The sequence below is a fragment of the Dendropsophus ebraccatus genome, chromosome 7 (assembly GCF_027789765.1).
Source record: "Dendropsophus ebraccatus isolate aDenEbr1 chromosome 7, aDenEbr1.pat, whole genome shotgun sequence".
In the NCBI taxonomy this organism is placed as follows: Eukaryota; Metazoa; Chordata; class Amphibia; order Anura; family Hylidae; genus Dendropsophus; species Dendropsophus ebraccatus.
In genome coordinates this window covers 96,735,158-96,762,522 of record NC_091460.1, presented here as the reverse complement: position 1 = coordinate 96,762,522, position 27,365 = coordinate 96,735,158, and the positions used below count along the sequence as shown (strand labels likewise).

Genomic DNA, 27,365 nt, shown 5'->3' with positions numbered 1-27,365 from the left:
ACCATCTGTGAGGTGGTATATATTACTGTGTGACCCTCTGGGAGGCAGTATATATTATTGTGTGACCCTCTGTGAGGCGGTATATATTATTGTGTGACCCTCTGGGAGGCGGTATATATTATTGTGTGACCCTCTGTGAGGCGGTATATATTATTGTGTGACCCTCTGTGAGGCGGTATATATTATTGTGTGACCCTCTGTGAGGCGGTATATATTATTGTGTGACCCTATGGGAGGCGGTATATATTACTGTGTGACCCTTTGTGAGGCGGTATATATTATTGTGTGACCCTCTGGGAGGCGGTATATATTACTGTGTGACCCTTTGTGAGGCGGTATATATTACTGTGTGACCCTCTGTGAGGTGGTATATATTACTGTATGACCCTCTATGAGGTGGTATATATTACTGTATGACCCTCTGTGAGGCGGTATATATTACAGTGTGACCCTCTGGGAGGCGGTATATATTACTGTATGACCCTCTGGGAGGCGGTATATATTACTGTGTGACCCTCTGTGAGGCGGTATATATTACTGTATGACCCTCTGTGAGGCGGTATATATTACTGTGTGACCCTCTGTGAGGCGGTATATATTACTATATGACCCTCTGGGAGGCGGTATATATTACTGTGTGACCCTTTGTGAGGCGGTATATATTATTCTGTGACCCTCTGGGAGGCGGTATATATTACTGTGTGACCCTTTGTGAGGCGGTATATATTACTGTATGACCCTCTGGGAGGCGGTATATATTACTGTATGACCCTCTGTGAGGCGGTATATAATATTGTGTGACCCTCTGTGAGGCGGTATATATTATTGTGTGACCCTCTGGGAGGCAGTATATAGAGCATAGCAGCACACTATACATAACATAGGATATCACACATACATACAGCATACACAGCACACTATACATACCACAGGATATCACACATATATAGAACATACACAGCACACTATACATACCATAGGATAGCACACATACATAGAACATACACAGCACACTATACATAACATAGTATATCACACATACATAGAACATACACAGCACACTATACATAACATAGGATATCACACATACATAGAAGATACACAGCACACTATACATAACATAGGATATCACACATACACACAGCATACACAGCACACTATACATAACATAGGATATCACACATACACAGCACACTATACATAACAGATCATAACACATACACAGCACATTATACATAACATAGATCATCACACATACACAGCACATTATACATAACAGATCATAACACATACACAGCACACTATACATACCATAGCTCATCACACATACACAGCACACTATACATACCATAGCTCATCACACATACACAGCACACTATACATACCATAGCTCATCACACATACACAGCACACTATACATACCATAGCTCATCACACATACACAGCACACTATACATACCATAGCTCATCACACATACACATCACACTATACATACCATAGCTCATCACACATACCTTTGCACAGTGGACTCTTTACACCCAAATATAGTGGAGTAACTTTTTGTAGCAGGGTGCAGTCTAGGAAGGGTTAAATCACCAGGCAGAGGTCCTATGCTAATAACCCTCCCCCACCTCCTGACTGAAGCTGCAGAGCCTTGTCAGCTAAGGGGAAAGGAAGTTAGAAGGAAGATAGATAAAGTAGAGACTGTGGGGTATGAAGCTGCCCATCACCCTGCTCCCCCCCCCCCAATCACATACACCCCACCACTGTACTGCTGATCCCCCACAGTGACCCCCCCTCCTTCCAGACAGCAGCAGCACTTACAGGAAGCTTCTCTTCATCTGTGTCCAGGCCGGGTCGGGGGAGGAGACGCTGTCACACAGGAGCTGCTGCCTGTGCTGCATGCTCTGTAGAGCCGCAGGGAGGAACGTGGAGGAGTCCCTGCTGCCTCCTCTATCCTCTTCCCTTTAGTCACAGGCCACAAAGGAGCCCCCAGGAGCCAGGTGCTGTGTGTGGGGGCGCTCTGAAGTCCGGGCCTGATGCCCTATGCAGAATGTAACTGCTGCTGAGTGAGGAGGGGGAGGGCGCCCCCTAGCTGTCAGCGCCCCGTGCAGTGGCCCGGCCTGCACGGTGCTAGAAACGGCCCTGCTATATGGTCACTGTATGAAGTGATATTGGTTTTTGTACAGTGGATTTTATTCACTAGCAGTAGTGGCATTAGTCAGTGGTAATCAGTCTTGGTATAAGATTTGGTCAGTAACAGTGTGACAGTGATATTTATTGTAATAATTTTTGCTTCTTATATACTGGTGTTATAATACTCCCTCCTCCATTACAGCAAACAGTGTGGCTGCAGTGCTGTCCCATCTCGGTCCCTGATTGGCTGACTGGGCTGTCATTGCAGGGATGGGCTGCGGTGGCTGCAGCCAGTGAGGGACCCGGAGAAATGCATGGAAGACATCAGGAGGAGCGTTGACAGGTAAGCATAACATCTTGATTATTTTCTATACACTAATGCATGAGTACCCTTTTGATCAGCCATGCATCACTTATCACATGGAGCAATGTGCGGCTGATGATTTTTAAACTTGTTAAATGACAACCAGTGGCGTAGCGACTGCGGTCACAGCGGTCTTCGCCGCGACCGGGCCGCTACCAAGGGGGGCCCGCGAGGCCCCCCCCCCCTTGCCACTGCACTGCCCCTCTTCGACTCCCTCTTGTGACTGCAAGCAGTGTTTTGTTTGCGATCACAAGAGGCTGACGTGCGGCTTCCTGGCTCTGTCCCATCCCTGGCAATACACACTGAGCTCAGTGTGTGCTGCCGGGGATGGGACAGAGGCGGGAGACGCGCGTCAGGCGGGGGCCAGACCGGACTGCAGAAGAGAAGAGCCATGACGGGGGAGTAAGTTGTCACGTGAGTTGTGTGTTGTTGTTGTTTTTTTTCCTATCTGCTTTGCAACATAAGGGGGCTTACATGGGGGACAACATAAGGGGGATAACATGGGGGGTCAACATAAGGGGGATAACATGGGGGGCATCTATAAGGGGGAAAACAGGGGGGCATCTATAAGGGGGACAACACAGGGGGGCCATCTATAAGGGGGACAACACAGGGGGGCCATCTATAAAGGGGACAACACAGGCGGGCCATCTATAAGGGGGACAACACATTAGGGGCCATCTATAAGGGGCACTACACGGGGAGGGGGATAAAATAGGGCATGCACCAAGGGATACATGTACTATAGTTGACTACACAGAGGGGGGCATATACTATAAGGGGTCACATAGTGTTAGGGCTACCCACTAAGTGAGGGTGTAAAGGGGCCAATACAGATGTGCAGACCGGACTGCAGAAGAGAAGAGCCACGATGGGGGAGTGAGTTGTCAGGTGAGTTGTGTGTTGTTTTTTTTTTCCTATCTGCTTTGCAACATAAGGGGGCTTACATGGGGGACAACAAAAGGGGGCTAACATAGGGGTCAACATCAGAGGGCTAACATGGGGGGGTCAACATAAGGGGGATACCATGGGGGCCATCTATAAGGGGGACAACACAGGGGGGCCATCTATAAGGGGGACAACACATTGGAGGCCATCCATAAGGGGCACTACACGGGGGGGGGGGATAAAATAGGGCATGCACCAAGGGATGCATGTACTATAGTACACAGAGGGGGGCATATACTATAAGGGGGTCACATAGTGTCAGGGCTACCCACTTAGTGAGGGTGTAAAGGGGCCAATACAGATGTGCAGTTTGTAGAGAAATGAGGATGATGCCAGAGTGAGGAGCCTAATATGTTTGTCTGGCAGATTCTGTGGATTCGTGGCTCGGAGAAGTTCTCATAATGGCCCAGGACAGATGGAGAAGAAGATGAAAAGGGAAGAACTCTGATAAGAGAAGACGTCCCCTGTGAGTCACCTGATATTACTCCACTGTAATGTATATGGTGTACAGAGTGGGGCTGCGAGTGTATAAGGAAATCTCACAGTTTCAAGAGGATGTTACATTTAAAACCAAGTGGAAACAATTGCATATGAATCATTCCCTAAATCTTACTAAATTGGTGCTGAAAAGGACTGAAATGGAATATTCCATGATCACAGGTGAATTACAAAAAGCTAAGGCTGAATTAAAATCTCGCTTAACTGAATTACAATATTCCAACATGTTGAAACGGATTGATAAACGTGTTGTCCCTGTGCAGGTGGAATTAAAAGAACGTAAGCGGGATAAAGCTCTGCGGGATAAGCAGGACTATGATAGTGGAAAAGTGTTCAGTTGGAATGCTAAACCTCAGAGACGTGCTAGAAGATACCACAAACAAAATAAGCAATCTGAATACTGGACAACGGATTCCGGGTCTGACTCTAGTGCCGTTAATCCAACCACTACCCCTACAATAAGTACCCCTAACCAAACCCCTTCGGGAAACGGACAAGGAGGGGTGGCAAGATGGCAAGAGGTGGAAAAGATATAAGGAGAGGCTCCAAGAGAAAACATGTGTCGTGGCGCCACTAAGAGACTGTCATGAAAATGAAGGTACTGCCTGTTTGACAACTGATGGACATTTAACTGTAGTGAACTTGACTGATATTGAAATTTCTAATCATTGTTTATCGTTATTGTCAAAAGGTTTAAATTTCTGTATGAGTTCTAGGTTTGACCCGGTACAATTTACATTTGATTTACATAAAAGCATAAGGAAGTTAAATTTGCGAAAGTTTTTTGCTAACCGACAGGGTTGTAACAGTAATACAACAGCAGTTGGTGAACAACCGTGTACAGTTAGCCCCCTGGGTTTCAGCATGAGTCCACAGTTTGATGAGGTAGACCGTGAGATATTGATATCGTTAATGGAATTGCAGGGAAACTTCCCTCCAGCCCCCCCGGAGGTTTCAAGTGTTTTTCGTGGTGGTGTACCTTCCACCTTTAACCCTCCCTTGTCTGCTGGTTCATCCCTGGATTTGTTTGAACAAAAAGTGACTCAGGAGGTAAAATCATTAATTTATCCTGAGCCACATAAAAACTTAACTAAAGGTGAATATAAAGCGTTACAATGGCTTAAGTCCAGGGATGATGTCATTGTGAAACCAGCAGACAAGGGAAGCAACATTGTCCTCCTTAAAAGGGAATACTATATATGGGAAGCTGAACGTCAGCTTAAAGATACAGATACCTATGTAAAGTTACAAAAGGACCCATCAATTAAGTATCTAGCAAAGGTTAAATCACTATTACGGAGAGGTGTTGAGGAGGGTCTGATGTCTAGACGGTTTGCGGAGAAACTCATTGTTGAGAACCCTTGCAGACCGTACTGGTATTGGATTCCGAAGTTACTTAAAGGAGAAGTCCGGCCAAAATTAATTTTTGATATGTTGTTACTTATGAAAAGTTATACAAATTTCTAATGTACATTAATTATGGGAAATGCACATATAGAGCTATTTCCCTTAATTTAGTAGATCAGGAAGTGTTAGAAATATCTCTGAAGAAGTGACGTCACGACCCAGGGTGTAATTCCTATGGAGTGTCCAGCAGGGGGCGCTCTCTATATAGAAGTCTATGGGACTTTATTGTTTCTATGGGTTTCTATGTAATGTAATGTAATGTAGTGTACAGTGTGCTTTATTGAATGAATACATCTATGGAATACTTTGTGGAGCAAGTGTCCTTGCTCCCCAAAGTATTGCATAAATGTATTCATTCAATACATTCAATACACAGTAAGCCCGCCGATCCGCCGAATTTCCGCCGCATTCCCGCCGATCCGGACCATATACATTGAACTACAGCTCCCATCATCTGCTTCTAGTATGAACAGGTGATGGGAGCTGTAGTTGGGTAAGGGATATCACATGCCGCCGGGCGCAGGGGGAGCCGCTCAGTACACAGGAGCTCTCCCCCCTCCTCCTCCTCCTTCCGGGATAACTTCCGCCTATACCAATGCTGAGTCCCTGCCTGGCCGCCGCTCTCCGCTCTCCCCCCATACATACCGGCTCCCGATGCATCCTGGTGTCCGCGCTGATGCCGGGAGCCGGTATATGTGAGCGGAGAGCGGCGGCCAGGCAGGGAGTCAGCATTGGTATAGGCGGAAGTTATCACGGAAGGAGGAGGAGGAGGGGGGAGCGCTCCTGTGTACTGAGCGGCTCCCCCCTGCGCCCGGCGGCATGTCATATCCCTTACCCAACTACAGCTCCCATCACCTGTTCATACCAGAAGCAGATGATGGGAGCTGTAGTTCAATGTATATGGTCCGGATCGGCGGGAATGCGGCGGATCAGCGTGTGGCGGATCGGCGGATCGGCGGGCTTACTGTGTATTGAATGTATTGAATGAATACATTTATGCAATACTTTGGGGAGCAAGGACACTTGCTCCCCAAAGTATTCCATAGATGTATTCATTCAATAAAGCACACTGTACACTACATTACATTACATTACATAGAAACCCATAGAAACAATAAAGTCCCATAGACTTCTATATAGAGAGCGCCCCCTGCTGGACACTCCATAGGAATTACACCCTGGGTCGTGACGTCACTTCTTCAGAGATATTTCTAACACTTCCTGATCTACTAAATTAAGGGAAATAGCAGTATATGTGCATTTCCCATAATTAATGTGCATTAGAAATTTGTATAACTTTTCATAAGTAACAACATATCAAAAATTAATTTTGGCCGGACTTCTCCTTTAAGGATATGGTTCATCCTCCCGAACGCCCCATAGTGGCGGGTACGGGCTCTGTGACTGAGCCGATATCCAAATATCTGGATTGGGTCCTTAGACCACTACTGCAACCGGTACTGTCGTATCTACGTGATACAAAAGAGCTTCTATTAATTTTGGAGGATTTTGCTTGGGGGGAGGGTTGGTCACTGGCCAGCATCGACGTCGACAGCCTGTACACTCGCATCCCCCAGGATGCGGGTGTACAGGCTATCCGGCGTCGATTGCTGAGGATGGGAACCATAGAGGAAAATTTTGTTTCATTCTTGTGTGAACTGCTGGGTTTTGTTCTCCACCACAACGCCTTCCAGTTCGCTGGTCAGTGGTACTGCCAGCGGGCTGGAACGGTGATGGGGACTCCGGTCGCCCCAACTTTCGCCAATTTATTCTTGGCAGAATTGGAGGAGGAATTAATTTTTTCAATTAAAAATATTTTTATATCTAAAATAATGACGTACTTATAGTTTGGTCCGGGACGAAAGAGGAATTCCAGCAGTTCATTACATATATGAATGTGAACAATTACAACATGAGGTTCACCTCTCACTTTGGTGGAGATCAGTTAGATTTTTTAGATGTCCACCTGCAGAGGGTAGATGGCAGTATCCAGACAAGCGGTTATCGTAAACCGACGGCCACTAACATGCTATTAAACTATACAAGCGACCATCCAGCACATGTCAAACGAGCAGTGCCGTATGGACAATTCGTGCAGCTACGTCGCATCAACAATTCAGTTGAGTTATTTGAACAACAATCTCGTGAACTGTGTGATCGCTTGTATAAGAGGGGCTATCCACGAAGGGAAGTTAGAGAAGCTATGGAGAGGGCACGTAACTTAGATCGGAATGAGCTGATCCGGAGATCTAGTGGACGTAAGAAATCCAATAGGTTTGTGTTCACATTTGGTCATGGACCTATGGATAATGTGATTAAGGCAGCAATCATCAAACACTGGCATGTTCTTGAGGGTGACCCAACTTTGAAAGAGTTAACTGACAGACGTCCCATAGTTGCTTTCCGGAGCTGTAAAAATCTCTGAGATGAAATTGTTAGAGGAAGATTAGAGGAAAAAGCGGTGTATTGTATATTACAAACGGCAAGAATGAAGTAATCTCTCTAATTGTAAATATATGTAATGTTTTTATGGTAATGGACACATGTTTGACGTGTATATAAAGGGGAGGTATACGTGATGACGTTGTGGCTGTGACAAAGCACGCTGTGCCGTGCGAAACAGCTGTTGCCTGTTACCTGTCTGCATCCGATGACCAGCTAGCCGGCTGAATGAATCACTGTTGGTTGCAGCAAGAAGAGTGCTCCTATCTTTGTTTCTTTGTTTATACTTCACTTGAATCATCTCGTCTCTATACTGTGAGCACCTTCAGCAACCAGGATCAAGATACGGTGAGTCCGAGTGCCGTGGTTCGTCTATGGCCTGAGTAGTGCGGGGAATTCGTTCTTAGTGAGCTCAATATGGTGTACAGAACCTGTGTAGAGCTTGGTCCACCTCTATATGACTGGATGAGGTGATAGTGATCTGTTAAAGTGGATTATTTAGTAGCAGCAATGGGTTAGTCAGTATGCGGTGACATTATTCAGTATGTGGTGGTCTTAGTCAGTATGTGGTGGTATTAGTCAGTATATGGTGGTATTAGAAGCAGCGGTGGTTTTAGTCAGTATGTGGTGGTATTAGTATGTGGTGGTGTTAGTCAGTATGTGGCGGCGTTAGTCAGTATGTGGTGGTTACTTGTAATCTGGTACAGTGTTTTATTGCATTTAGTATACTGGATTTGGCCAGTAGCAATACGATGGTTATGGTAGTGCTTGCGGTGGTAATATTTGGCAATATCTCAGTATACAGGATATGGTTAGTAACAGTATGCCAGTAATATGTATGGTGATAATATTTCCTATATACTGGTATTATTGGTAATATCGGTCTTGAGATACCAATAGCATCGCTTGGTATTGGAAGGGGGGGCCCCCAAGTTGACCTCTTGCATCAGGGCCCAGGAGACATTAGCTACGCCCCTGATGACAACGTTCAGCCTACAAGAGAATGATTGCTCGCACCTTGGCTGATTGTTTTCTTGTCTATCTGACAGATTTACCTCATTTGGCAGATAATTGCTACATGTAATAGGGCCTTTAGGATGCATCATCTTCTTTGCCTGAAACACTGCACCTAAAATGTCACCAATACTACTAAAACTCATTCGTTAATCCAGCTTTGAAGACACAAGTCATTTTGTGTGTAGATCCTGAAGTATACAGTGTGCAACATGCAGATGTTCTACTGAAACAAAGGGTGTGAACTCACAAAGCAAGATCACAAACAAAAACACTGTAGAGCGGAGGTGTAGAGGCTAATACAATATATAAAGTGTGAACCACTGAACTGCATGTGGGACTTTTAGTGACCAAGAATAATTTCATTTTTGCTTTTTCTTTTCAATTATTCATTTATTTAGCCCTTGGGGACTATTATATGCAATCATTTCATTACTTACACATCAATGCATTACTACCATATTGCATTGATCTGTCATCTCTGTCATCAACTAGCAGGAGGCTTTCAGAAGGCCTCTAGCATCCATGGTTACTGTTCAGCACTCGAAGGGGTAAAGAATGGGACCCTGACAGGTGTGGTACTGCCGAAATCAGTATTGACCATGGCATGTAAGGAATTAAGGCTACAGCCAAATCCTGGCAGTTACAGATGAATGATGGCTGAGACTATGCCATATGCAGTGACCACCCAAGCACTTTAAAAAGGCATAAGGGTGGTCACTAAGGGGATAAAGAGGCATAGTGTCTTGTTGTAGAGACATTTTATAAAATATATATTAAGAGGAAAATAGAGAAACACTAAAAAAGGCATCCTGAATTTGGAAAAAATATCACTTACCATTAAAATTATATAAATACCACCTTTTAATATTTAAAGTGAGTGTTGCACATGAATGACAGAGCATCGGCCCAGGCTGAAGCACTGGAGGCGGGCCAGCCTGCCCAAAGTGCGAGGAAACCTTTGCCCCTCTATGACATGGCTCCATTGATTCTAATGTACCTGATGGTACTGTCGCTTTAAATTTGGGGAAAGTACCACCTAAAGCGGTACTCTGACAAAAAATGTTTCCTTCAAATCAACTGGTTTCAGAAAGTTATATAGATTTGTAATTTCCTGGCTTTGGTTTCAAGAATCTGTCAGATAATGTGTCTGTAATAGGGCCTTAAATACAGTTAAAGTGACTGTACCACCAGGCCCAGGCTAAAGCACTGGAGGCGGGCCGACCCACCCTCAGTGGAAAGAAACCCCAGCCCCTCCATGACGTGACTCCATTAGAATCAATGGAACCCTATCATAGAGGGGCCAGGGTTTCCTCCCACTAAAGGTGGGTCGGCTTCAGCCTGGGCCTGGTGGTACAGTCACTTTAAGTTTCTGTTTATGTAATCTAAGGGAATCAAGCAATAACATTAACAGGAAAGTCCCAACATTGACAGCATCCTGTAAAATGTTACATCTGATAAGATATGATACAGCCGACCAGTAAGATAATTGGGCATATTTGCACAGCTTTATAAACTGCCTAAAAAATGGAACACACCCTTACTTCCTTTACCTAGCTATCCTGGCACACAGTAAGGCTATGTTCACACACACACACACACACACACAGAGTCTTTTTTGCTAAAATAACAGCTGTTGTTTTCAATCTTCTATGGTTCCCATTGAAGTCAAACAACCAACGACTGTCATTGCAATGACGGCCGCCAAAGTATGTTAAACAATGACTGTTTTTGAGTCTAAAATAAAAAGCGCTGAGTGAACATGGCTTAATTAACTAATTAATTAACAAATAAGAGCACTTACACAGATGTCTCAAAGCAACATAGCAAAACTTGGGCAACATTCAAATTAAGTTTGTGAACTACATTTGGAGTATGAGCTGGGAAAACATTGGTATCCATTGGGCCCTATGCACCTGGCATATTTCAATTGAGAAAACAGTGGATATCAATATAATTCTTGACTTTATGCAGACCCTCTGTTACCATCAATCTGTGTCTTGGGAACTGCAGGGCTGCACAAGCCCATTTACATATCACTGCTGCATGCAGTGTTAGCAAAACTGAGCCTCCCATTATATCTATTGTAATGCATATTGTCATTAGAATAGATGTTAGACACGGAAAAGCTGCCTGATTCAGCAACACTGCAACTGCTGCACCATGGCTTGCACTGCTACACTGTGCTGTGGCTGCATCGCTAATGTCTATGCTAATGCTAACTTGCATTAGAAAAGATATTTGGGGGACTAAGTATCCCTGTATGTGATTGTGCCAGGACAAAGCTTATGATTCCCCGCAGTTCCTGACATTGCAATTGGTAGCAGGGGCTGTGTCACCCCTTACTGCTGTCACTCAATGTAAAAAGGCTGTAATAGGCCGTAAGAGAATACAGTACTAACAAGGACATTTGTGATCATGTGAGGATTCATACCTCGCTGCTCCCTTTTTTTTGTGATTTTTGTGTGTGGCGCATTTTTGTGCGTTTTTTGCTACAGTACACTGTTCCCGACAAAAGTATTGGAGCTTTGAAAAAGCTCGCCAAAACGGGTCTGTCTAATTGCGAAAAGCGTTATTGCCCATCACACCTGTGTGCTGGACTAGCACTGGTGTCATGACAATTAACATCACTGGCTGAGCTTACAACAGAACACCTGTAAATGGCCGAGCAATCGTCACGCAGTGCCTTAAGAAGGCATGATCAGTCGTGTTGCTGTGATCGTTCATGTGGCCATTTACGTATATTGCTGTCAGCCACAAATCCCGTTTACACAGGTAGTGGTCTGGCAGATATCAATATATTTTAGCACAGCACAAAACATGCGATGTTTCCCATTCCTTGGCTAGTCACTAACATTTTTACATAGGCCGATTATTAGTCGAAGGAGGGTTTCTAGCAATACTCCTTACTGAATCGTCCTGTGTAAGAGGGCCTTTATCCTGTAAAGCAGGGGTTGGCAATTAATTTTCCCATGGGGCCACATGAGAAACTGAAATGGCTTTTGAGGGCCAGACTGGTATGTGGGGACGGCAGTGAGGCAGGTGTGTACAAAAAGTGGAAGCACCCAAATAAAAGTACGCTCACCGACCAGAGAAAAATAAATAGTAAGGAACAGTAGCGTAATTTGGTGGGGGCAGCTGCTCCCGGGCCCACACAAGCAGGGGGCCCACTGAAGATTTTGCTAGTTAATGCTGTTTGCAAAAGCTATGCTTTTGCAGACAAACTTAAATTTCTATCGGCTGTAAGTGGCCCCTAGCCAGCAACCAGTGCTCTTGTTGTGTCTGACCCTTTAGCTGTATGTGCTTGTATGCGAGGAAACCATACAGTTGAATGCAGCAGGGTGATTGACAAGGCGAGGAGAGCATTGGCTCTCCACCCTGCCAATCACTGTTTGGCTACAAGAGGCCATTCCCTCCCTTAGAGCTGCAGAACCTGAGTGATGTCACTCGTGCGTTCACAGAGCAGGGAGAAAGACTACAGTACTGCAACAGCACACCAGGTAAGTATGGCTTTTCCCCCTTAGTTATAGAGGAGGAGACCTATGTGGGTGGATTGGGCTAACTCCTGGGAAGGATGTTATCTATGGGGGTTGGGGTATGGGATGTGCTGGCTAACTGAAAAGGGGGTACCTAATTTGGAGTCTACTCACAGTGGTGGTGGTGGTGGTGTCTAAACACCAGGAGGATTACCAGGGAGATTACTGCTGGGGAAGGGGGTCGCTGCATGGGGAATGTATATACCAGGGAGATTACCTACATGTGATGGTGCTGGAGGGGATGCCTACATGGAGGATACCACCATTTTTTTTTTGAGGGGGGGGGGGGGATTGCCTGCACAGAGATGCCTAAATACTATATAGATGCATAGAGGGGAGTCTACTTTCAATATGAGGGCATAGAGTGCCCTAACTACCACTACATGGAAACAGAGCGAAATAATAACTATATTGGGACACAGAAGGCCTAACTACCATATGGATGCAGAGAGAAGTTGAACTTCAATATGAAGATACAGAGGGCCTGACTTCTATATGGGGCTGCACAGGGAGGGTCTATCTTCCATATGGAGGAACAAGGGGGGGTAGTCTACTATATGTTCGGCACCCGCAGGGAACACAAGGATTGATCGCCGGGGCCGGGTCTGGGGTGCAGTTGCTGGGCCGGGTCCGGAGTGCAGCTGCTTCCGGCACAGACACAGGCCGCCGAGCAGGGAGGAAGTCCGGGACCGCGGTGCTGCAACTGTGAGCTTCCGGGCGGTATCGGCCTGTGTCTGTGCCGGAAGCAGCTGCACCCCGGCCCCGAAGCTGCATTTTGAGGGAAGGGGGGCGGGGGAAACCTGCCCAGCCTGCCTCTGCTCCCCCTGCCTCTGCTCCAGCTGCCTCTGCTCCCCCTGCCTCTGCTCCCCCTGCCTCTGCTCCCCCTGCCTCTGCTCCAGCTGCCTCTGCTCCCCCTGCCACTGCTCTAGCTGCCTCTGCTTCCCCTGCCTCTGCTTCCCCTGCCTCTGCTCCAGCTGCCCCTCCGGCTGCCCTCGGCCGCTCCGTTTTCCCTTCCTTCCCCCAGCCTCTCTTCCTGCGCCCCCCCCAGCCTCTCTTCTTGCGCCCCCCCCAGCCTCTCTTCCTGCGCCCCCAAGCTGCTCCCCTGCCCCCCAGCTTCTCCCCTGCCCCCCAGCTACACCCCTGCCCCCTACTTCCCCCAAGATGCTTCCCTGCCCCCTTGCTGCTCCCCCTGCACCCCCCAGCTTCTCCCCGGCACCCCCCAGCTCCTCCCCTTGCCCCCCTACTGCTCCCCCTGCCCCCACTCTCTCCCTCTGACCCCCAGCTTCTCCCCTGACCCCCTGCTGCTCCCCCTGCACCCCCAGCTTCTCCCCTGCCCCCCAGCTTCTCCCCCCTGCCCCCGCCTCTCCCCCTGCACCCCCAGCCTCTTCCCCTGCACCCCCAGCTTCTCCTTTGCCCCCCAGCTTCTCCCCTGTCACTCCAGCTGCTCCCCCCTGTCATCCCAGCTGCCCCCATCTTTTCCCCCTGTCACCTTATCTGCCCCCCTGCCCCCTATCTGCTCCCCCTGCCTGTCACCCCATCACCCCAGATGCCCCATCTTCTCCCCTGCCACCCTAGCTGCCCCTCCCTGCGGCTCCCCTGCCCCCCATGTGCTCCCCCTGCCTGTCACCCCACCTGCCCCCATCTTATTCCCTGCCACCCCAGCTGCTCTTCCTGTCCTCCCATCTACTCCCCCTGCCCACCCAGCTGCTCCCCCTGCCCCCCCATCTTCTCCCTCTGCCCCACAGCTGCTCCGCCTGCCCCCATTTTCTCCCCCTGCCATCCCAGCTGCTCCCACTGCCCCTGTGACCCAAGCTGGCCCCCCTGTCCCTGTCACCCCAGCTGCTCCCCCTGCAACCCCCAGCTGCCTCCCTTTCCGAGTCACCCCTCTGCAGACGAGTTGTGGTCGGAGAAGTCTTCATGATGGCTGCGCCAGATGGAGAAGAAAGCAAAAAGTGAGCGACAATTGGAGAAGACGTCACTTGTGAGTCATTAGTAACTAAACTGTAATCACTTCTATAGTGTGCAGAGCCTGTGTACCATTGGGGTCTAAATGGGTCAGTGTATGGTTTGCGGTAGTGTACTGACACAGCCCCGCGGTCACTACAGTACACTAGTGCAAACTTTTAAACTAGGACCCAACTACAACAACTGCAGGCACTACAACTCACAGCATATGCTGAGGGCTGCAGACTGTCAGCACATGCTGGGGGTTGTAGTGCCTGCAGCTGTTGTAGTTGGGTCCTAGGTGCATTATACACTGAATGCTTTGTGGCATATAAGAATACATAGATCTGTGGGGGCTCAGTGTAAGGAAGTGACCCCAGAACATCACTAATAGGGGACAGAACAAAAACATCTCCCCCTATCCCCTATTAGTGATGTTCTGGGGTCACTTCCCTACACTGAGCCCCCACAGATCTATGTATTCTTATATGCCAGAAAGCATCCAGTGTATAATGCACCTAGGACCCAACTACAACAACTGCAGGCACTACAACTCCCAGCATGTACTGACAGTCTGCAGTCCTCAGGATTAGAGATGAGCGAACCAGACGGATTTCTGGTTCGTATGAATCAGAAATCTCGGCGGCTGACTCCCGCTGTCTGCCGGCTCCGTGCAGCGGGTGGATACATCGTAAGGAAAGCCTGGAAAACTGGGATACAGCCATTGGCATTGGCTGTATTCCACGATGTATCCACCCGTTCCACGGAGCCAGCAGACAGCGGGACTCAGCAGCCGAGATTTCTGATTCATACGAACCAGAAATCTGGCTGGTTCGCTTATCTCTACTCAGGATATGCTGGGAGTTGTAGTACAGCAGTACAATCCTCTGATAACTGCCGCTGTATACAGATGTATTGCCGGATCTTCAGGGCTGATGGTTGTCACCCACAGATTGCAGCCACCAGGAGACTCTGCACACAATGATTTATTACAAGTGTTGTCCTCTCAGAGACTACAACTCCCAGCACACCCTGAGAGCTTTATAAATGGAGGGTATTCTGAGAGTTTTAGTTCGACTGAAAATGTTATTCACATGGGTTTGTCACAGATAGATGAATCCAGGAAAGGAGCAGGTCAGCATGTCGTGTCTCACTGGTTCTATATTGGTGGGCCACAAGGATCATTTCCTCTGTTGGGCCCCAGGTGCCCAAGTTCGACACTGGACTGAAGCGGTCCCCAAACTAAGACATCCCCGGCCTCCTTCCTTCCTCCATCACGTGTGTTTGATGAGAAGAGCAGGCATCAAGTAGAGCGGCACACATGTGCCAGGGTATATATCATGCATGTAACCAGCCGGTGTGGGGGGGGGGGGGGGGGGGGCGCCTCAGCATGCAAAGTGCCTAGGGCAGCATAAACTCTAAGTACAGGCCTGGATGGTGGCCTTTTTACTATATGAGAGCATAGAGGGACCCTGTAAACTATATGAGGGCTAAAATTGGGTCTAAATACTACATGGAGGCATAAATTGTCTTCTCTCATATACCCTGTACACCATGATTATTGGTGCTGATTTTTCCTACATTTTAATGTATTGTCATGTATTGTTTCTATGGATTAATAAAGTAATTTGTACCATACATTTACTCTATTGGTACTACAGGTATACCTTTCAGGTGTTGATAATTTGGTCATTGACCATGAGCAATGGTGTAGTCCTCATGATATTAGGACACTATAAAAATTATGAGCATGAATATCCACACAAAAAAAAAAAATCGATTTTATCAGTAAAATGCAACTAATAAGGAGAAGAATGGTTTTCCTAAAATACAACAAAACAGGACAGTCACAAACCAGGGGTGACAATCATAACCGTATACTGCCAGAGTCTTAAAACCACTGAATATCTTAATGCCACAGATACTAAAATAAAAACATAAAGGAGGTATTTACTATAATTGGCTTGGTTATTCAATACAAGTCACTTCTATCCATACCAAATGCTCACATTATCCAGTATCTGCCTATCCCACTTCACGGTCTATATGTCTCAAATAAGTGAAAAAACAAACTCACTCATTACTTTGTAACCGTCCTGGTGCCAATCCTGACGTACATTTTGCCGATATAGCTTTATGAAGGGGCATCCAATAGATATTAGACAGATAGATATGAGATAAAGAGATAGAAGAATGCATAGCTAAAATGAAAACAACAGCGCCATAGCTTCCTCTATGTTGTTTGTGGTATTACAACTTGGTTCCACTACAACATTCAAGCTGTTTTTTCAAAGCTGGGTAGCCCCTTTAATTTTTACATGGTTATATATGTGAAATGTAGAAAGTCTCTATGAATAATGTAGTAGAAAATACCCTTTATTATTCGGAAAGCATTGTCATCTACTGAGGTTCGCCCCCCCTAGGCTGGATCCCCTGATAATTTTATTGCACAAAGGACAATGCGTTTCAGGTGTTTAAATTACTTCAGAAGTGCTCATGATCACCCGCTACTCCATTCAATCTCTTGTGAATTTTGAACACACCAGAGAGAATAGTGTGGACGATCAAGTGTGCTGTTTGCTTGGGGGGAAAAGATATCTCCATTCTTGTGATCACTTGACTTTCAGTGGTGAACCCCCTCAGATCAAATACTTATCACTAGAGAAGAGCACAACTGAAACATGCTCGAGTCTGGGATTTGAATACTGGTGGCTGGCCCTGTAAATGTGAGCTACAATAAATGTGAAAAAAAAATCATCAGATGCTATCTAATGTTAATAATAAAGTATTGCCACATGTACTTACAACAATATGGTGCTACCACATATTATCAGATGTCTAGTAGTGTAGCATTGGGGCACTGTACAAGGTATTTTAAAAAATAGGAAAGGCATCATAAAGTGTTGGGTTCTTAGTAATATGTGTATAATTCTCAAACAAAAGGTTAGGAAGGGCAGCGGCTGAAAGCATGTGGTCAGAAAATAAGCCAGATCAACACCAAAATATAGAGCACTGGCAAGCATCAGCACATTAGAGGAACCTATAGAACACTAATGCTCTGGAACATTCACTCTCTTCTTCATGTCCACTGAGTTTAGATAGATAGGCCTAACGTTGCTAGGCCTATCCAGCCCATGGCAATGTCCCAGAAAACTTCTAAAACTTACATCTCGGGGCTATGTTCACACTAAGTAAAACTACGGGCGTAGTTCTCACCGCAGAACTACGGCCATAGTTTTGAGGAGTTGAACATAGCCTTATGTGCAATGGGATCCCAGCTGGAGCATACACACACCGTATGCGCTCCGGCCAGGATCCCATGCAGCGTCAGAAAAAAATGACATGTCAGTTTTATGCGGCCGGAATTCAGTGAATTCCGGCCGCAGAAAGCCCTGAAACCCTGTTCCGGCCGCTTGCTTCACTGTGGGCTATGGGAGGCTCTGATGCGGGCGCGCACTGATGCGCCCGCATCAGAGCTCTGCGGCCGGCCGGATCATCTGGGCGATGATCCGGGCACAGACCGGCCGTTCCGTGACCCGGCCAGGGTCACGGAACGGCCGGTCTGTTACGTAGTGTGAACATAGCCTGGGACCGGAGGGACAGACTGAAATAAAAAGGATATTCCCTGTTTTGGGGTCAGAAGCCTGATTTTACACTGCCTTTATTTAGTCACGGAAAGCTCCTCAAAGGTCCACTTTAAATTTTTAAAATTCACAATGAACACAAGAACGAAAATAAAATAGGAACAAAGATTCTCCTGATCACATGACCAAGAATACACTAACATAATAAAGGCAGTAATATAACTAAAATACCACCATACAGTGGTCAGACACCAGGAGTAGGGGAGGAGATGTCAGTGACTAAATGCCTCAGACAGACTAGCCTAAAAGGAAGAAAAAACGAGAAAAAAGGCACCAGTGCCTCGTGTGATATCAGGGGGTGAGAGTGATGGAGGGGTGATGGAGGTAGTGCGCTCACCTTGTAGCCACTTGGGCTTGAAGCATATAACCCTAATAAGGGTACTGGATAAGTCGCGCTGTCCAGCTGGAGATAGTGGTGAAGAGCAGTCAGCGACTGCTAAAGCTAGATGTACCAATGGACGGGGGCCGTAATGGAAGCGATGCTGATAGAAAAAAAAGTTTAGGGTACACGATTCCAGCGCTGCCACTTCATGCAAAGAGATTCCACCAAGGTAGTAAAAAGCAATAGGGTACTTTATTTAGAGTAAGCACGAGGTTGACATGTTTTGGGAGATAATCTTCCTTCCTCAGAACAAGTATGCACACTTATTCTGAGGAAGGAAGACTGTCTCCCGAAACATGTCAACCTCGTGCTTACTCTAAATAAAGTACCCTATTGCTTTTTACTACCTTGATAGAATCCCTTTGCATGAAGTGGCAGCGCTGAAATCGTGTACCCTAAACGTTTTTTTTCTATCAGCATCAGACAGACTAGGAAAGCAACCCAAGGAAGAAAACTAAGTGTGAGGAGCAATGGGATGTACCAAAGAAGAACAATGCACGGTAAGTGCATTGTCCCACTATATGGGGTTACAGTGTTGACAGACATGTAACTCCAACACAACGGCACTTTAAAGGATAATGTACCTTCTTCATGCTTGTTGTTGCACTTTTTATTTGTTATTTGTATCTGTGTATATACAGTACATAATAATGTACAATGTATTTCATGTACTTTGGTGACAAGTACTGTTAAAAATATGGATACCCATATATGGTTAGGAAAGTTCCAGAAAGGGTGATGTTCCTACTTAGCCACCAATGACCTCCTCTCTATTAAGGAGTTTAGACAATTTAGTAGCCTGCATCTAGCAGAATAGTTCAGTGCTGTCCACAATCTAGTGAGAGAGTCTACAGTGTGCATAAGAAGTCGGAGCCTGCACCAAGTCTTGGACTACAGGGGCCTAGATAATAGAGTCATATACCCAAGTTTCTAGTTCTTTCTAAAGATGTTTCCACAAAGTTTTTTAGGAACAACCTGAAATTGTTCACCATAACAGACAGAACAATAGTAGCTAGTTACAAACATTACTACAACCGTCACTAAGATTGTTTACTCTGATTCTGATACAGACGATGCGTACATCCATGGAAGATCAACGAATATTTAGCAAACAATTAACAATGGTTTTATGGTCACCTGAAGGCTATGTTCACACTACGTAAAACTACGGCTGTAGTTTTCGCCGCAGAACTACGACCGTAGTTTTGCGGTGTGGAACATAATTTATCTTCAATGGGATCCCGGCCCGAGCGTACACACTTCGTATACGCTCCGGCCAGGATCTGTGCGGCGCTGGAAAAAAATGACAGGTCAGTTTTCTGCGGCCGGAATTCAGTGAATTCCGGCTGCAAAAAGACCTGTCAGTTCACACAGTGAAGCGAGCGGCTCCGGCCGTTTGCTTCACTGTGGGCTATGGGACTTAAGTACCGGCCAAGATGATCCGGCCAGAGACCGGCCGTTCCGTGAGCCGGCCGTGGTCACGGAACGGCCGGTCTCTTACGTAGTGTGAACATAGCCTAAAAGATGCAATCAACAGCAATATAACAATTTTTCGATAGTTGCCTGCGTACACACAAAACAATAATTATTTAAATTTGAACAATATAACGATTTTTCGAGGATGCAATTGCCCCACAGTGAAGCATTCTGCAGCCTCAGAGAATGAATAGAGTGTAGGCGTGATTGTGTCCTGGTGCTTGGGAAAGGGCTTAACCCAATGGGATCATAATGCGGGTCGAACAGAGTACCGACCTTGTGTGGTCGTATGCATGGATACCAAAACTTCCTGCCGCAGAGTGGATTTCAAACTAATTGGTTCAGCATGCTCTGTGACAGGCACACTTTAATACAATTGAGAATCTGTGGTCAGACTTGAAGATCGCTGTGCACCAGTGGGAACCATCTAACCAGAAGGAGCCGGAGCAGTTTTGCCTTGAGGAATGGGCAAACATCCCAGTGGCATAAAGTGGCAGTTCATAGAAACTTATCTGAAATCTTATATGAAATGATGCAAACCTGCAAAAAATATATTTTAATTCCAGGTTGTGAGGTAGAAAAACACAAAAAAATGCCAAGGGGGGTGAATACTTTTGCAAGCCGCTGTATATATTCACTTTCCCCCTGAAAACCCTCTTAATGCTTGTATGTAGATATTTAACAAACACCATGGCATGAATTTTGAATGATGTACTTGGTAAAGATTTTTTTTAGCATTATTACCGTATAATAACTGTCATCGGCACCAAGAGCCTTAGAGAGCCCAAAGTCGCTGATCTTTGCATAATGCTGGTTCACCAGAAGGACATTCCGGGCAGCCAAATCACGGTGTACAAAGTTGTGTTCTTCAAGATACTTCATTCCCAGGGACACTTGGTGCATTAGTTCTACAATGTTATTGATCGGCACCTCGTCCCTACAAGAGGCGTATAATACAATGTTAATTACCAATCAATAAGTGACATTTAGCATTGAACAGATATACATTCAAATTATACATTATAAGGCTATGTTCACACTACGTATGAGACCGGCGGTTCCGTGTCTCTGCCCGGATCATCCTGGCTGCAGGGTTCTAATGCGGGTGCATCAGCACGCGCCCGCATCAGAACCTCCCACAGCACACAATGAAGCAAGCGGCCGGAGCCGCTCACTTCATTGTGTGAACTGACAGGGTTTCCTACGGCCGCAATTCATTGATGGCAACAACGGCCGTACTTTTACGTAGTGTGAACATACTTCAACTTTATCTTTTTGGCATGCTAGAAAAGCAGTGTGATGGCCATTTGAAAGCTGACCTTTCTAAAAAATAATCGGCACGCATTCTTGCCTCAAACCACAATTATCATCCCTCTCACCATCTTTATTTATGTAATAATAACCAGTTAACCAGGTTACTATCTTGACCACCATGAATAACAGATAATAACAACTACTTAATCACAAGTAACATGCAGGTCCAGTCATCCACAAAGCCACATGTGACATCCTAATTACCTTTACCAAGGGGACTACTATTCACTGCTGCCCTGACTACTTCACCTATCAGCTGCATCTAAGTGGTTAAACAGCTGGCAATGGGCAATTGCTCCATGACGGGTATAAGCGGCGGCTCCCAGCTGATGATAGCAGCTAGGAGACACCAAGCTAGGATACACCAATGTATACAGTGAGCTAGAGTCCCAAGCCTGCTCCATACACCCTTAACAACCTTATACACATACATAGTTGAAAGAATCACAGTGTGCACACAATGTCACGACCTGAACGGCGGGAAAGGAGCACAGAGAGGAAATGCAGGGGCATATGGGGGCATGAGGTGAGGCTATAATGATATGGTGGCAATATGTGGTCCCAGTGCAGTGTGGCAGTATTATTTAGGAAGGGGGGGGCATGGAGTCTGAGAGGGCCCCCGACCAATTAGCATACCCATAGGGAACCTCAGCAGACGACAATGTTTTCTGAATAATAAAGAGAATTGTCAGGACAGGGGAGGCAGGGATAAGACACGACAGTGAGCCCTGATGCTGCACCCACCAACTGTCCCTACCTACTTGCCTCAAACGACACTTGGCAGCCGTGGACAACCACGAAGATGTTCCCTGTACTAGATACGTGCACACAGAACAAGACAGACAAAACATACACAATAGCGGATAGACAAACAAGCAAGGTCAGAACCAAACTGGCAGCGCCGAACAAAATCAGGAAACAATCGGATAGTCAAAAAGTCAAGCAAGAGGTCAGTTTACAGAGTCGAGCAAGCAGAGGGTGTAGGTACGGGGATTGCAGGAGTAGACAGGGGGAGCTGGGATCAGGGTATGGACCAAAATAGCCAGCGCTGGGACTTTGTTTTATGATGACCAAGAGCCGTGGATCCCTATTGGACCGTACCTCTGATCTTCCAGGTACAGACAGGCATAGAAACCCTTCAGTCACAGAAACAACATAGGTGTAAAATCAAGTCCAGAAGCTTATCAGCTTAACTCCTGCATTGCTGGAAGCTGAGAAGCAATCAGGTGTGGCAAACAAAAGCAAACACCAGGCCCAGTTCACACCAGGCTACTGCACATTTCTGACAAGAACATTCTGCTACATTACTAACATTAATAAGGTTTGAAAACAGTGTAAAAGGCAGATATATAGCCGTGTAAAAATTAACGGGGTTATCCAAGATTAAAAAAACATGGCTGCCTTCTTCCAGAAACAGCACCACGCTGCTCCTCAGTTTGTGTCTGGTATTGCTTCTAGATATCTATTTCCAACTGGATCTATTTACTTCATATTTCTATATCTATCTATCTATCTATCTATCTATCTATCTATCTATCTATCTTCATAATCTATGGTGATCTGAGAACTGTCAGCAAGAATATATGCGTATCTGTGCTGTCAGTTTCCCTTTGCTATCAGCCACACATCTCCTGTTCACAGATGTGCAGCCGATTGTGATAAATTTTACTGCAAATGAAAAGATGCACTCAACCAATAAACAGACCGTGTAAAAGGCCCTTAAGCCCCTGGCTGCAATGGATGTCTATATTGTTAGCATTAATTGATTAGGATTGGGGTGATTTTGGATCTGGGCTGTGACAGTAAGATGGTTGGCGGTAAAAGACTGCAGGCTTTGGGGGAAAGGGATGGGGCGGGTGGAAAGATGAACACATATGAAGTGGCACAGATAGGACACATTTACTGTATGTGGCTGTTAGGGAGTAGATGAAAGAAAAAAACAACCATGTTGGAGAAGAGAAGCATCCTGTGACTGAGTGGGCCCTCCAGGAGCAGGGTGCTCACTGTTGCCAGGTGCTGATGCCATTTGGGGGTCCACTACAGACATGTGCCAAGGCTGTCTGCAAAACAAATAGCTTCTAGAGACAGCATTATCCAGCTGAGACTTCAGTGGGTCCCCTGCCAGTGTGGGCCCAAGAGTGCCCCCCCTCACCCCTCTAATTTTGCTACTGACACACATCTAACACTTATATGTATAAAAAAACACCTGTCAACGCATTCAATCAGTATTACCAGGGACAAAATTGTAACCAGCATATGATGGGGATTGTAGTTATACAAACTTACTGCACAATTTTCATAACCTGCTATAATCACATACTGATTATAAGGCATGATGATGGCGGTAGTAGTAGTAGTTTTATTTCTTCAAAATGGAATTCCTCTACTAGTTCATGAGTTGTAATATTTCTAGTAGTAGAATTCCATCTTGAAGAAATACGACTATTACTACCACAATGATCACGCCTTATAATCAGGATGTTATAGGGGTTGCAGTTATGAAAATTGCACAATAAGTTTGCATAACTACACCCCCCATCATATGCGATTTATAAGGCGTGATGATGGTGGTGGTAGTTATATTTCTTCAAGATGGAATTCCACTACTAGCAAAACTACAACTCCCAGCCGACTAAGATGCTTTTATCACTAGTAGTGGAATTTCAGCTTGAAGAAATACTTCTAGTACGGCCCCGTTCCCACTGAGCAAAGCTAGCGGAATTCCGCGACGGAATTGTCCGCCGCGGAATGCCGTTAGCCTCCCGCTCATAATAGGAGTCTATGGGAGGCGCGCGCTGCTGCTCTGTACGCGCTGAAGAATGAACATGTTCATTCTTCAGCGCGGACAGGGCAGGAGCGCGCGCCTCCCATAGACTCCCATTATGAGCGGGAGGCTAACGGCATTCCGCGGCGGACAATTCCGTCGCGGAATTCTGCTACCTTTGCTCAGTGGGAACGGGGCCTAACTCAGCAAACAGTCAGGAAAGGGTCAATTACAGTGCAGGCTGCACACAAGATGGGGGAGGGCCACAGATCCAGGGAGGTAGGGAGGTAATCCCAACTAGGGAGAGAGGGCGGAGAGTGGGCGGTGACTGAGGTGGGAGGGAGACAGACAGTGCAGTGAGGCATGCTGGGAGCTGTAGGCACTGACAAGAATTCAGACAGAATGTAGAAGCAGGAATCAGCTAGAAGATATCAGGATGCAGGGGGCATAGGTTTTATTTTTCAGGGGGGTGGGTGGAATTTAACTATTTGTAGGTCACTAGTGGGGTTATTAACTGTTTGTGGGGCACTAGTGGGGGGATTTACTATTTGTAAGGCACTATTGAAGGTATTAACTACTATATGGGAACTATTATGGGAATACCTACTACTTTTACAATACCAGGAACACTGCACATCACTCTGACAGTGACAGCAATGCCAAATGTACAGAAAAGGGGTAAGGAGGGGAGAGGGAGCTACCAAAGGAAGAGGAGGTTAAGAGTAGAATTAAGCGAGCGTGTGTGTATAAGCTGCCATGTGGGTTATGGAGAAAAAAATCCTGCACTGTGGGGCTGGTATACAGGTAGAGCAGTATGTGGTAATGGTTTACTGCAGGTAGAGCAGTATGTATTTTCTGCACTGTGCTGGTGGTTTACTAAAGTTGAAGCAACATTTATTTCTGCACTTTGCTGTTGTTTTGACACTGCTCTGGGATATTATGTGCACTACATGGCGGTATCTGGCGCTTCATAGTTGTATAAGTTTGTTGGTGAGGCCCGAGCATCAACATGGATTGCTGGGTGAGGCACGAGAATAGAAAGTTTGAGAAGCACTGATCTAGAGAAGATGTGTATGGAGGAGTAGGACACAGTCCCTGCTGGAGTGTCTGCAAACCTGGTTAAGAACTCCAGGAAACGTCCAACCTCTGTAACTGCAAACAAAGGTTTCTATGCCAAATATTGCCTTCAGTTTTTTTATTGTATCAAATTCTTATTTCATGCAATAAAATGGTAAATATTTTTTTCTTATAAATCATACAATGATTGTACAATCATACAATCTTATCTGGAGTGTTTTATAGATTCTGTTTGTCACAGGTGTGCGTAACAACCGTAAATATTACAAACCTCTCCATTTTTCGTCAGTGGGAAAACTTCCAAAATTCGCCAGAATATCACATACTTATTTTCCTCACTGTACACCCTACTGGTGCAATTGTGTGCAAGGACTTACAGTAGCATTCGTATTGTTGCTCATGACAACCAATCGGAGATCAGCTTTCATTTTTCATTGTGCTCTGGTAAAGGAAAGCTGAAGTGTGATTGGTCGCTATAGGCAACACACACATCTTTCAGACTGCATTAGTTGAAAACTCACTTTTTTGCTAAAAGGAATTTGTTCAAGGGTCCAGCAGATGCCATTTCCATGACCAGCATGAGGCACTCGGCTTGGCACAATCCAATCATCCTGACAATGTATGGATTGTCCAGCTGATGCATGATCTCTGCTTCCTTCATCATCTCATCCTTCACAGATTTATCATTGTCATTCTGCATCTTCAAGATCTTAATGGCTACATCTATTTGACGTCTGTAAGATATTACAAAGGTAAAGTTATAATATATTGGGTAAATGAACACTTATACAACAAAGAAGTGATGAAGTAATAGACTTTGCAGATTAACTTTGGTTGATTGAGAGATTGTATCATTTATACAACAATATAAAAGCAAACAATGAGGGGATAAATAAAACTGTGCTCATAGCAACCAATCACAGCATAGCTTTCATTTTACCTAGGCAGTTTGAAAAATAAAAGCTGTGTTCCAATTGTTTGTCACTAAAGGTGTGCAGTGATTGGCTGCCATGTTTTGGTGTTATGCAGCCTCTGCATCGTGGGTTTTTACCATAAGGGCCCAGACTGAACAGATCAATATCAGCCTGTAAAACAGCAATACCTGCTAAAAAGGCACTGGTCTCACATCAACCTGAGTAATCTTACATCAACCTGTGCCAATGACTGATAGAAGGAAAAGGCTGCAAGACTAATTATGCCCTTTGAAGGCTCTAAAAACTAGCACTGATCACAGAGTGATCCTTTGTTTACCAAGAGGATGACAAGTGCCTTTTACACAGGCCGATTATCGTCCAGGAGGGTTGTGAGAAATGCTCCTGCTGCCAATAATTGGGCCATGTAAAAGTGCCAGTGATCAGCTGAGGATGGGGAAAACAGCCCTAAGCTGATTGTGTCTTTAGAGCCGGCTATAAAATATATTGCGGCTGCACATCTTCCTGTGGAAACAGGGGATCTAAGGCCAATAACATTAAAGCACACCACCTATAAATGAATAATGCTGGACAGTGTTCTACATATATCAAAGAGATACTTTATTTATTACATACAACAACAAAAATTTATATTGTTTAAAAACATATATTAAAAAGGGAGCAGAAACCCATACAATACATGCATCAGATGGTATACAGGGCAGAAAAAAAGATAATAAATAGTATACTCGCTATATATTAAATCATTGATGGTATATCAATTGACCCACAGAGGTAGGAAAGAGCAAAAAAAGGAAATGTATAAATGATAAATACAAATGATCCAACCAAAATAAATAGGAAACAATTAAGTAAATCTACATAACTGAAACTGCAAGTGCAGTCTAAAGTGCAACCAAGTGCAATACCATGTGTAGTATCTAAACCATACAAGTGTATGATCCAACCTCTGAGTATATAGTATATATACCTGCCCAGTACCACCACTCACCCAACGCCGCGTTTCGCTATGCAAGCTTTATCAAGGGTCAGGACATAGAACTATTGGTAGTTCAAATCTGTCGGTTAATTTATTACAATAACATTAAAGGCAAACTGGGTATGTATTTAGGATATACATATATCTGTGCTGTCAGTTACCAGATCTCACAGCAGTACATACTTACCTACTGCACTGCTGTGATCCAGTGTTCTGTTCTCTCCTGTCCTGCCACTGTATCTTCATGCTCCACCTCCTCCATACATTATTTACAGACAGAGAAGGCGGGATGGGAGAGCTGGAGTACAGGATGCTGGATCACATAGCAGTGCTAGGTAAGTATGTACTGCTGTGCAATCTGGAAACTAACAGCACAGAAGTATACATATGTGTGCTGTTAGTTTCCATGACTGCACGAATGATACATGGATGGTTTTTTCAGCCTGGCCGCTCATTTTCTTGTGCCATGTAAAGGTGCTGCAAACTTGTGTCAATGTTGCTGATTGG

General features: G+C 45.5%; 1 protein-coding gene across 4 annotated transcripts in view; it reads right to left on the bottom strand.

Annotated features, from left to right (window-relative positions):
• Nucleotides 1–27,365, bottom strand: part of ZAP70 (zeta chain of T cell receptor associated protein kinase 70) — a 199,628-nt gene that overhangs the window by 35,320 nt on the left and 136,943 nt on the right. For all 4 annotated transcript variants that reach the window (XR_011363954.1, XM_069977926.1, XM_069977927.1 and 1 more), the window contains 2 exons: nt 25,469–25,681; nt 20,537–20,729 (listed from right to left, as the gene is read on the bottom strand). Coding sequence is in view for 3 of the 4 variants with exons in the window: in XM_069977926.1 (XP_069834027.1) it covers nt 20,537–20,729; nt 25,469–25,681 (406 nt within the window). In the remaining variant the exon portion in view is untranslated. The remainder of the gene's footprint in view (nt 1–20,536; nt 20,730–25,468; nt 25,682–27,365) is intronic.